Here is a 13,215-nt window from a genome sequence, read left to right as displayed (position 1 = left end):
TCCACTACAAGTTAGCCTCCAGAGGGACTTAGAGACTCTGGAGGTGACATATGGTTTTCACCGTTGTTAACTGTGCACAACGTCAGCAGCTGAAAGCAGCATGGCTAATTATGCACAGCGTCTCCGCTGATCATAAACATAGTGATTGTGAATTAACGGCATCGCTAACTGTGCACAGAGTGTCCGGTGCTTGTTGTAAACAAACAGAGATCGCTAAGTGAACACCTCCTGCAGCAGCAGCACATGCACACTGTACTGCTACAGAGCTAATTCTAGCTAACTGCCGCCAACAGCGTCTCTTCTTATTAAGCCGGCCTCCGGCTCGTTAGCGGCTCGTTAAGAAGAGTAAGAAGGAGTCGCTGAATTTGTCTCTAGTCGCTTTCTTGAAAAATAGTCGCTAAGGGGGTCTGAAAAGTCGCAAAATTTAGCAATAAAGTTGCTAAGTTGGGAACACTGCTTTGCCGGCTTTTACAAATGGCGTGTGTTGTTGTCGTGTAGAATACTATGTCACATCCTGCTTAGAGATCTATCCAATCAGTAACCAGGCTGTTTTCAGGGGGACAGGAACGAAAAAAGTCCAGACAAAAGCCGGCTCCGGATTGCTCGTATTCAAATTAGGGACGTTTCGACGAGTGAGACCCGCCTCATTCCGGGGAGTGGAAACAGCTCTAATGTGACAGAAACAACATTGCATGTGCAAGGGGTAAAATGCTCTAGGCTGCCAAGAAAATATTTGCTTGGTGTTCCTGTGCTATTTGCATATATTTAAATCAGGTAGTATGCATACATTTGTGGCAAATTGGCCCTTTTCAATGCCAGGCTCAGTGCCTCATTGCAAAGTCAGCCCAATTTACAATCATCAGTGCAGTTAGAGTGAAATTATAAGCATCTACAGAGCTGGTGCTATGGTGTGAATTATGTATATATGTGAATTATTAAGGAACCCTCCCCTCAGCTCACCTGCATGTAATTTTATTTTATTTTATTTTTTTTGATAGGCTCACTGTATGAAACTGGATTGTGTGTGTGTGTTACATTTTGGATATGTAGAAAACACAGAACCTTAACTGATCCTTTCAACATGTTTTTTGACACTTATCACTTATTAATGAGCTAAGCAAGGTCTATTAAAAAAACAGTCGGCCAAGTAGCGTCTGCTTGGGAGTTATTCAGGGCTTCACCCTTCACAACCCACACTTTAACCTCTAGTGCATTTATATTCTGCCACTTGGACAATTGCAATCATATGTAAAAAGGGGACAAACTGCACTCAGCTGCGAAACTTCATGGGCGGGTGTGCACCGTAATATCATTAGTGCAGTATGTTTTGTGAATACATCTACATCTCAAAAAATTTGAATATCATGAAAAAGTTCAATATTTTTTGTCAATCATTTCAGAAAGTGAAACTCATATTATAAAGATTCATTACGCATAGAGTGAAATATTTCAAGCCTCTATTTGTTGTAATTTTGATGATTCTGGCTTAGAGATAATGAATACCCAAAACTCAGTGTCCCAGAAAATTAGAATATTGTGAAAAAAGTTAAATATCTGAAACTCATTGGAAACTCCTTTTGCATGTATTACTATTTATGCAGTCATTCATGCAAAATGAGGTCGAACCAAGTATTGAGTGTATAGAAATGAACAAACTTCTCAGAAGCCTGACATTTGTGTTTAAAATATCCTTTTTTTTTATAGGTCTTATGTAATATTCTAATTTTCTGAGACACTGAGTTTTGGGTTTTCATTATCTATAAACCAGAGTCACCAAACAAGAAATACAGGCTTGAAATATTTCACTCTATGTGTATATGTTTTGTACAATCTCACTCATTTTTTTAGATGTACCTGTAGTTCGTTAAGGAGCAGGTAGTGGTTCCAAACATGTGCTATTCATGATGCCTATCTTACACTTATCATACTGTATCTTGATAGCATCATTTACTAGGTCTTTGATACCTGGAAAGTAGATTGTTCGTACTCCACACCTCCAGTTTGTAACAGGCTTTCTTTTATTCATTTTCTTTTATTCATCAAGTGTCTAAGCCCACTCTGAGATAACGTGATGATATGATTAGGAAGGTATAGTTTCGCAGACAGTTAACTGGTAACCTTGTCAAATAAACTGAACTTAATTTATAAAATGAGTGGTGTCCCTTTAAAATCTCTCACCTGTGTTTTTGCACATCTCAGCCCATCTGTTACAAATAAGATTTACATTTCTATACTGACTGGGTTTATGCTACCTTTCAGCGGTTGATTTCCATGTTGTTGTTATTGTTATTGTATTGTGTCTCAGCTGCGAGAGTGCCTGGAGCCAGAAGTCTATGAGCTGTTCCATAAGAAGCTGACAGAGCAGGCTCTAATCAAGGACCCCAAGTTCCTCTGGTGCTGTCATGTGAGTATAGGATGAGTCCCTTTTTGTCTGAAATGAAATTTCACAATGTACAATTTTAATCAAGTAATTATAAATAATTATTTACTAATTAATTACGACTGAGAAACCCCTTTATTGTCAGTATATGTATAAAAGCCTTACTTTCTCTGAATGGCTTGATGCTGAATGTAGGACAACTGCACTTGGTGTGTGCATGTGTGTTTGTTTGTGTGTGTGTGTGTGTGTGTGTGTGTGTGTTTGTTTGTGTGTGTATGGGCTTAAATTTGTCTCATTAATACCTGTAAACGTACAGAGGGTGATCTACAAATAGTCCTTGATTTGCATACGTGTTTTGCTATCCACAAATACAAATTTCTAGTTTGTAACTTGTATTTTGGTTTTTACAAATAAGTGTGTATTTGTAAATATATTGTGTATTTGTAAATACACAATTTTCCATTTGTAAAAACAAAAAAGCAATTTGTAAAACTGAAAATTCTGTTTGTGAAGTGTGATTCTGCATTTGTGAACAAATAGCTCGTGATTCACAAATGGCCCGCCCTCCTCAACCAGTGTTGTTTCATACAAGTATTCCTTCCACAAACACAAATTTAGGATTTGTAACTTGTGTGTTGGTTTTTACAAATAAATGTGTATTTGTAAAAAAAAAAAAAAAAAAAAAAAGCATTTGTAAAACTAAAAATTCTGCTTTTGAAGTGTGATTTCAGTTTTACAAATGGCTTTTTTTTTTTTTTACAAATGGAAAATTGTGTATTTACAAATACACAATATATTTACAAATACACACTTATTTGTAAAAACCAAAACACAACTTACAAATTAGAAATTTGTATTTGTGGATAGCAAAACACGTGTGCAAATCAAGGACTATTAGTAGATCACGTAGATAGTGCGTGTGCGTGTGTGTGTGTGTGTAAATATTACTTTGTTAGCAAGGTCCACTCATATTTATCACCATAGTCCCAATTACTGTGTGTTTAGTGTTTGTATAGAAAGTGTTAGGTCTACAAATCTCTATTTGGCTAAAATCAGTATCATATCCTATTTTTTGAAAGACAGTTAATAGTGTTATTCTAAGTGATGTTAATATTTTCAGGCCTTGAAACTGTTCTTTGTTTAATTGAGATGTTGTAATTAATAGACAATAAAAAAGATGTGCTCATGATACAGATACAAGTAGGATTAATGAGCCCTGGTAATTTTTCTCCTTTATACACTGCCAAAATACTGAAAGAAAGAGATGTCTGGCTATTTAACAGCAGCCTGGTGTCATTGTCACATGATTAATCTAGTAAATCCAGTGGAATGTCCTGTGTAATGTGTAACAGTCTTATTTATATACAGTCTATGGTAACAGTGCTCTAGTGCAGCACTTCAATCACAAGCTGCAGATGTGTTCTGCATGTTCATGTATTCATGTTTTGAAAATGAAATGTAGTTAACCCTTTGATGCACAACATGGGTCTAAAGTGACCCAATAGAGTTTTTATGTTCTATGTCTTCTATATCTATGTTCTATAATAAATTATTTTCATCATTCAGTATTCCAAGTTTTCCTCAATTAGTTTGTTTTTCCTAATTTTATGTTTTCCTTAATTAATTTGGATTAAAATCCCTTTTTGTGTCAATACCCTTCTAATGCACAGCATTGGTCAAAAATGACCCATATCCATTTTTTAGCTAATTAGCTTGCTAAGCTAACTACTTAGCTAACTTCTTGGCTAAGTATTTAGCTAAGTAGCTTGCTAAACTAAATACTTAGCTAACTTATTGGCTAAGTAGCTTGTTAAGCTAACTACCTAGCTAACTTCTCGACTAAGTAGCTTGCTAAGCTAACTACTTAGCTAACTTCTTGGCTAAGTATTTAGCTAATCAGCTTGCTAAGCTAACTACTTAGCTAACTTCTTGGCTAAGTAGCTTGTTAAGCTAACTACTTAGCTAACTTCTTGGCTAAGTATTCAGCTAAGTAGCTTGCTAAACTAACTACGTAGTTAGATTAGCAAGCTACTTAGCCAAGTAGCTCTATGTAATAATACAAAACCTTTTTTTCTTCATAAAGTATGAGAGGCAAAGTGGAAATATCAAAATCAAGATATTTAAAGAATGCTTGGAATATTCTATCATAAAATAAGTTGATATCAAATGATAGAGCACAGAAACACACAGCAAGCAATAAATAACATGGGAAATGAATGTGGGTCATTTTTGACCCATGTTGTGCATTAGAAGGGGTGTCAATATGTTTTACATCAAAGGGTTAATGAACACTCTGATAACAAATTTTCTTTCACTCTGATAACAAAATCCTTTCTACTGTCTCTTCTCCTCTCCTCTCTCTAGTGCTCATATGGGTTCATCTATGATGGAGACCAGCTGAAAGTAATCTGTTTTCAGTGTCGCAACAGTTTCTGTGCTCAGTGTAAAAAGCCTGTAAGTATTATGTGTCCCTGTCAAGTGACATTTCAGTTGTATTTCAGTCAGATGACATTTAGTTATTATTTATGCAATATGGGGAGAAAGAAAGGTTGTAAAATAGCGCAGTGTCTTGGAAACGGCATTAAGACAATTGATATTTTCTAGCAAACTGAACTATCAAATTGGTACTTAGGAAACTGAACCTCATCATGTGAAAATATATGTGAGGGACTCAGAGATCAGGAGAATTCGACAGACAGGCTTTGAGGAACGTTTATGTCTTGCAAATTAACAGTATTAAAGGGTTACGATTAGAGAACCTCTACATGCAGGATGTTTAAAAGGCTTGTGTTTGTGCACAACGCTGTTTTTCATGCCACCCAAACAATGCTCACAAAGAGAAACATTTGCAGTGGGCTCAGCACCTAACCATTGTTTTTTTATCGATTATTTTAACAAACTTACCAAAAAATAAAATGTTAAAAACTTGTCATTTATATTTCAATATTATATTCAATAATCTTCTCTTGTAACAAACAAATTTGAAAACCAAAGTATGCACTGCAGGAAGTTATTCCACAACTGTCTTAACTGGTAGGTTAATCTGTGTTTTACACTCCAATATAAAGTCTCTCCAAAACAAAGTTAATGCAAGAGCGTGTTCCATTTAACTAAAAGTAATGCAATCTTCAATGGGGTGTCTATTGCTGCCTTGCAGTAAATAATCAACTGGTTGTTCCTAATGTTTACTCCAATACTTTAATAAAGCTAAGTATATTTTACCCTACTGTGAGTATATCTTACCCTACTGTGACCAAACAGTGAGATCACACAAACATGGTTTATTTTTTTGTTCAAAAAAGAGGACAACTTCTTCAGTGTATGCACCTAAACAAGGCTCTCTTAACAGCAAACTGGGACATCACACAGAAAGACCAGCTTGAATCTGTCCTCCATTTGTGTTGATAAAATGATGTCACAGGCTGTAGACCAAGTAATTGTAGTTGAAAACTGGATCCACAGGTGTGCCTTCAAATACAGGTGTGAAAACATGAAGGATCCTGGAAGTTGAATGGCTCTCATTTGTCTCCAGAATAAAGGAGCATGCTGTGTCGGGCTGAGCCGCTACATAGCTTTTGTCTGATAACAAAGGTGTCTCCGAGGTGTCCTTCTGGAATTTTGAAATGTCAGCCACTTGTTTGCTTTTGTGCACATTCAGCATCACTTGTGCAGTGACCATAGGAAGTATGTATTCGTACATTACATGCCACACTACAACGTCTGCAACTCCATAAAACACTTGCTTTTCATAAGGTACCACACCATCCAGCACATACATATTGAACATTGATATTCGCTAGAAACTATTCGAATATTATTGGAAAATCGAACCTTGTAGCACACTTTAAAACTCCTAAAGATAGGTAGGCTAAATAGACTTCCAGATGAGATGAGTCAGGGTGGAAATCCAGAGTGAATTGGAGCCTGTGGCTTAATTTGACTCAACACAGGAAACGTCACCCGGCCCGGACATGGAAAGGATTGACTGATTGATAGCTCTTTCTCGATTCTGTGGGTGGTGGTGCTTGGCCGTTCTTAATTGGTGGAGCGGAGCTCCCCTAAAAGTCGACCAATCAGAAACAGTACAATGCCGCAACACGTCCTACGTAAATAATGATATTTTGAAAAATGTATTAAAAAATCTTCAAAATCGAGGATGCACACCTTCGTGCCATGCGCAAGCCACATACAAAATCAAATCTGAGGTCAGTCTGACTAACGGTCAGAGAGATATGCCCTAGACACACATACACACACACACACACACACACATAGACACTTCTTGCGTTGTAGATCAGGGATGGGCAACTAAAATGCTGGGGGAGCCACAATTTTTCATGGACACTACCACAGGGCCACATATAGCACCATGCACTTAACCAGATATGATGAAACTGCAATTTAAAATATGTTTACAGTGCAGTAACTTAACATATTTCATGCTCAAATGCACGCATAACAGTATAAATAGGAATACAAAAGGTTTCGAAGCAAATAAAAAATAACCACCTACTGTAATTTCTATGTAGTTGTACTGAGGGCCACATCAAGTAAGGGTGCGGGCCATATGCGGCGCAGTTGCCCATCCCTGTTATAGATAGATTATCATGGACAGCACTGAACATTAAACATTTTTTATCATATAAAATATGAATGACCATAATTATATTGTTGTAATGTTAAACATAGTAAGCCAATGTAACTGAACTGTAAAAAATAAAACTTGAATTTATTTTTATCCGCTCTAAAGCACTGGTTTCACGAGGAAAGGTACATGTGGTAACAGTGGAACATACAGTAGATGCATGTTTCTCTATTGTCTGTGCAGTGGGAGTCTCAGCATGCAGGTCTGTCCTGTGAACAGTACCAGTCATGGAAGAGAGAAAATGATCCCGAGTATCAGAGACAGGGCCTGGCGGGATACCTCAGAGACAATGGCATCAGTAAGTACACACACACACACACACACCTACCCACACGCTTTTCTACAGTATTATTTTCTAGCAGCCGTTGCTGAGGGTAACATGCTGGTGACTTGTCTAATTTAGCTAGGGTTGCCCCACGGGCGTTTCTAGGTCTGAGACCTCTATAGGGGGTTATGGGGAGATCCCCCTGAGGAAAAAGATTTGATAAACAAGCTCTATTAAGTTATTTTTCATGTACTTTAGCACCTTTTAATGCATTTGTCGTAATCATTGATAAAATTAAATCTGTACCTTAAAAAACATTGTTTATTTTTCTGGTTAATTATAAATAAAACTTAATACTTCACAACTGCTATCATTAAACATCTTTCATGTATTTATGTTATTAGTGGTAGAAAGTAGCCAGGGTATACCCATGCTGCCTTGCACGCTCAATTTCATTTGGAACTGCAAGGCGGCATGGTGTCCATGGCCGATTCTTAGCCCTGCTTTTGGTATCCAATCACAAAACAGGGAGGGACGGCAAGACGATGACGCATACATTACATTACATTACATGTCATTTAGCAGACGCTTTTGTCCAAAGCGACTTACAATAAGTGCATTCAACCTGATGGTACTAGACATAGACCATAGGAATCGAGTAAGTACATAACTTTAAGAGCTAACTGTCATTGCTAAGGAGTGCTATATGTTAAAGAAGAAAAGAAGAGAAAAGAATAAGATTTTTTTTTTTTATAAATATATATATATCTGTTAGGTGACCATGACTTAACCGAGGTATTGTTGGAAGAGATAGGTCTTCAGCCTGCGGCGGAAGATGTACAGGCTGTCTGAGGTCCTGATGTTGGTAGGGAGCTCGTTCCACCATTTGGGAGCCAAGACAGAGAAAAGTCTGGAAGTGGTTTTGAGGCAAGTTGACCCACGCAGGGTGGGAGTCGCCAGCTGTTTGGCTGATGCAGAGCGGAGAGGACGGGCAGGAGTGTAGAGTTTGACAAGGTCCTGGATGTAAGTAGGACCTGAACCGTTAGCAGCAGAGTACGCCAGAGCTAGAGTCTTGAAGCGTATCCGCGCAGCCACTGGTAGCCATTGGAGGGAGCGGAGGAGGGGTGTTGTGTGTGAGAATTTGGGAAGATTGAAGACCAATCGAGCAGCTGCATTCTGGGTGAGTTGTAGAGGTCTGATGGCTTTGGCAGGCAGACCTGCCATGAGGGAGTTGTGTTGTAGAAAATCTTTAAAGAAAACACTTGACGAACAGATAGTATCGAATCACAGCCTTGTGCGGGATTTAATTGGCAGATAGTAAAAACATATGAAACATTGCATCCAATGGTCAGAACAACAACTGAGAGACAACGCCTCTCACAAACTCATTTCACTTCAATTCGTGCGTCATTGTTTCTTTGTAACTAAGGTTTTACTGTCCTGTACTTTCCTGTTATGACAATCATTTGATATGTGAGTACACCTGGGAGCTTCTGTTCTTATTTTAATGTTATCGTATTAACCAGATCATCCGCTCAGGATGCGCTATGCTGACTTTCATCCAACAGGCCTTCCTTTCCCATGAGTTTGATATTTCACCTGTGTGCTTAGGTCACATTTCAATGTGGATTTATCTACGGATTTATCCTACAGTTGCAGTAGTCCAGGCGTGAGATGACCAGCGCCTGGACCAGGACCTGAGCTGCCTTCTGGGTGAGAAACGGGCGGATTCTCCTGATGTTATGCAGCAGGAATCTGCAAGATCTGGTAGTGGCGGTGATGTTTGTTGAGAGGGACAGTTGGTTGTCAAGAGTTACGCCAAGGTTTTTGGCGGTTTCTGTGGAGGCAACCACTGTGTCCTGGACAGTGATGTGGAAGTCAGTGGTGGGAGAGCCCTTCCCTGGGAGGTAAACTATTGGACAGACGGAAGCTTGTAGTTTGTTTACGGAGCCAACATGGCTGCAGCAGACGCGAAGCTCTAGCTGTAGACAGTGTTCTAGATGGTTTAGAGCCAAAGTTCATTTTAAAAGAAGAACAACAGTTGGCTTTACACTCCTTCATCACCACCAAAAAGGATGTTTTAGCCTTGCTTCCAACAGGATTTGGCAGAAGCCTAATCTACCAACTAGCCCTGTTAGTGGCTAAACTAATGGGGTTTAGCAAAACCCCGGTCGTTGTGGTTGTGGACTCTTGGGCAACTATCACTCCTAATAATGCTAACCTCTCTGATATGCTTGTTGTTTTTTGGGAAAAATATATGTCTGAAGAGTGTGCATATGTGGAGCGTCCTTCTTCCTTCATATATATCTTGCACAAACTGCAATAATCGTTCGGCGCCATCGTGTAAACATCAGTCGTCTTCTGTCGCTCTACATACGTCATCTGGTATAACTGATACGATTGGCTAAGAGCTACCTACAGACGCTTTTGATAGACATTCATAGTGCCCAATAAACGGCTCTGGAGGATCGTAAACCACACCTCCTTTACAGAAAAATGAATAGGTGGTCTCCAGACTATATCTCATTTGTGATATAATCTGGTGTTAGCCATGCTAGGTAGAAAGTAACAAAGTAAATCACTAATTACTTTAAGTTCAAATTTGATGTTCTTTTACCCAGCAGTATATAAAGTACTTTAATAATTTAAAAAAATAGCTACCCTTTTTTCAGCTGCAAAATTAAAGTGATAAACATGTTACTACAATTATAATTACAAATGGCCTTTACTGCATAATGATCACTTTCACTTTTGATACTTTAAGTATATTTTGAATTTTATACTTGTACTTTTAGTTGAGCTAATTTGGAATGTATGACTGTTACTTGTAACAGAGTGTTTTTACACTTTGGCAGGTCTTATGCTACTTAAGTAGAGAGTAGAGTATAGGCCTACTTCTTGTACAACTGTGACATTGGCATTAACTTTAGTTTATGGAATAGAAAAGAGTTGTCTTTCACTCTCACACACACTTTTCTAATACAGTTCATGTAATGTATTGAGTGCATTGTTCACCTCTCCATCATCTGCTGCTGTCTGTCTTTCTCTCTCCAGTGTCACTTTAGAAAACTGTGTTTGCAGACTGAGGAGCGAATTCACCAAAGGATTGTGTGGCTTTTGTGGCCGCTAAACATGCAAATTCATCAAAAACAAACTATAATTCTCAAAGCACCTGCAAAGGGGGAATAGCACCTCTAACTGTGCGGCCAAGCATATTGCGTCTTAATGCTCAGGTTCTATTTGCACATATTTAAATGAAGTTAAATGCATATATTTTGTGCAAAATCAGCCCCATTCATTGTAAATGAGCCTCATTGCAAAAAAAAAAATCCAATTCACCAGCACTAATAGCCACATTTATATTTTTAGTGAATCTGATCTCATGACAGGGCAGATATCACTTTCAAGTGATGCACAATTCATAGTGCTATCAGTGGCCGCAAATCCATTCTTTGTGCATTTGCCCCCATGTTTTCATCTTCTGTGAAATGAGTTGTTTACTGTTTTATTTCATTTTTTGGAGCCACAAAATAAAAAATAAAAATAGGGAATGGCCTTCAGTCACGATGAAGAGAAATGTACCTCATAAGTTGTGCACACATGCAGACACAGAGACAAACTTTGTTGCATTGTACTTGCATTAAAATTAACCGCCCATAGAAAGGCAAGGCAAGTTTATTTGTATAGCACATTTCAACTACAAGGTAATTCAAAGTGCTTTACATAACATTAAAAGCATTGGAAAGAGCCAAATATAAAATTATATTCAGATATACAAGTTTAAAAATGAAAACAAGAGAAAAAATAGCAATTATTGTTCACTGAAAGGCAGTGGCAAACAGAAAAGTCTTCTTGACCATTCAATGCTTTGTAGACCAACAATAGTATTTTGAAATCAATCCTTTGACAGACAGGAAGCCAGTGTAAGGACCTCAGAACTGGAGTAATATGATCTGTTTCTTTGGTCATAGTGAGGACTCCAGCTGCAGCGTTCTGAATGAGCTGTAGCCGTCTGATTGACTGTGAAGACACTGTTACAGTAGTGGAGCCTGCTGAAGATAAACACATGGACAAGTTTTTCCAAATCCTGCACCCAGCTGCCTTGTAGACAACAAACAGTATTTCCTCTAGCTCAAGTCAAAGTAATAATCACAACAACTGTAAAACTCCCAAGGCAGTACACCACAACCACTACATTTCTCACAGCAAACTTAATTAAAATCTGTTATTTTGTTAAAAAATACAGTGAAAAATTAAATAAGTGGATTATACTTCTGCCATGCATAGCTGCAGGTGTAGAGAAAACCACTACGAGTGCTTCAGACAAGATGAATCTCCGGGGAGAAAGAGTACATGGAGCAAAAAGCCATGGAGTTTATCTCTGGATGGATTTTAGTAATTTCAATCTGACTTTCACACAAGAGTCACAGGGGGGAAAACACATTAATTCAGTGAATAAATAATCCATGCACATTGTCTGCTTGATTGTTTATTTGTAAATTTTAAATATTATCCTTTATATGCTGACTCTGCCCTTTTCCCTCTTCCTTTTTCTCACCGTTCATATCCTTCCATCCACTCTTCTCTCCTCCTTCCCTCCAGCCTGTCCTAACTGTCGCTTTCAGTACGCGTTATCTAAAGGAGGCTGCATGCATTTCTGCTGCTCACAGTGTCGTTACCAGTTCTGCAGTGGCTGCAACAACCCATTCCACACTGTAAGTCTGACACCTACTGTACTTTTGTATTGCATTTTCATGCTGGAGAAATTATTGTATTTTATTAGGATGCTGTTCCACATGCATTGCAAAAAAGCCTTGTAAAAAAACTTATTTATAAAAAAAATAACGTATTTTTTGGCCTAAAACAGTGATTTAAGTTGGTAAAACTTGGAAATATAAATTACTGACATTTAGGGCTATAATGTAAGTTAGCACAACAAAGCAAGCCAGTTGTCTGCTCAAAAACAAGTTGGTGAGTTGTTTTTACTTATATCTTTAAGTTGGGGTTCACAACAAGGAACAATAGTTCGGCCAACTCTTATTTCTTTGTTGTGAAATGCGGGAAAGCGGTGAAATTCGGTCATCAGCAAAAGCTAGCGGCTAACTGATGCTAGCGGCGCTGCTTGTTACATTAGCTGACATTTCATAGCAGCGTTACAATCGTGCCAATTCAGCACATTGCAGAAGTTAGCAGAAGTAAGGATTAAAAGTTATTACAATGTAAAATTACAAGTTAGTACAACTTACAGTTGAGTTGACAAAAATCTGAATTCAGAGTCCAGCAAACTCAAAAACAAAACTTAAAATATTTAGTTTAATTGTCCAACTTTAAAATGTATCGAAGTTTGTTGCCTTGAAATTTAGAGTTCACCCAACTTTTCTTTTTTTGCAGTGTGTGTGTTTTTTTATGTTCGTAAATGCCTGGTGAATTTTTTTTAATTCATGGTATAGTGGTGACAGTGTTGCCGAAATGGAATTGGTGCTATAAAAAATGTACATACAGCTAGAAACGACAGAAGTGTCTCGTGTGCAGTAATAGAAATTAAAATAGGGACCTTTCACTAAAATATGATGAATTATACCTTCAAAACAGGGGAAATGTTTCAAATAAAGGCTTGCTTTCTACAGTATATTCCACTTGTCTGTCCCCTTGAGGGACATTTCCTGCTCAGATGTCTTTGTCAATTGTCCACTGGTTAAAGAGAGGGTATCATTTACTGCAGCCCTCATATCGGGGCCCTTTAAACCTCTGAAGTCCAGGAGATTTTGGTTCAAATTTGTCAACTTCCTATGCATTAATTTCTGTCTCTGTTTAGCATCTTTCAGTCTGTCCTTACATCACATGCATGGCTCCTTTTTCTCCACACAAACTTGGCTATCAGTCAGATTTTTCATTTTCATTTTATTTTATTTTATTAAGTATAAA

At 37.9% G+C, this 13,215-nt stretch overlaps 1 protein-coding gene across 2 annotated transcripts in view; it reads left to right on the top strand.

Moving 5' to 3' along the window:
- The window catches only part of LOC131979863 (E3 ubiquitin-protein ligase RNF31), a 49,398-nt gene that overhangs the window by 24,139 nt on the left and 12,044 nt on the right, over positions 1–13,215 (top strand). For both annotated transcript variants that reach the window (XM_059343923.1, XM_059343922.1), the window contains exons 16-19: positions 2,306–2,404; positions 4,745–4,834; positions 7,209–7,323; positions 11,893–12,005. In XM_059343923.1, coding sequence (XP_059199906.1) covers positions 2,306–2,404; positions 4,745–4,834; positions 7,209–7,323; positions 11,893–12,005 — 417 coding nt within the window. The remainder of the gene's footprint in view (positions 1–2,305; positions 2,405–4,744; positions 4,835–7,208; positions 7,324–11,892; positions 12,006–13,215) is intronic.

The sequence above is a fragment of the Centropristis striata genome, chromosome 11 (assembly GCF_030273125.1).
Source record: "Centropristis striata isolate RG_2023a ecotype Rhode Island chromosome 11, C.striata_1.0, whole genome shotgun sequence".
NCBI classification, from domain to species: Eukaryota; Metazoa; Chordata; class Actinopteri; order Perciformes; family Serranidae; genus Centropristis; species Centropristis striata.
This window is presented reverse-complemented; position numbering and strand designations above follow the sequence as displayed.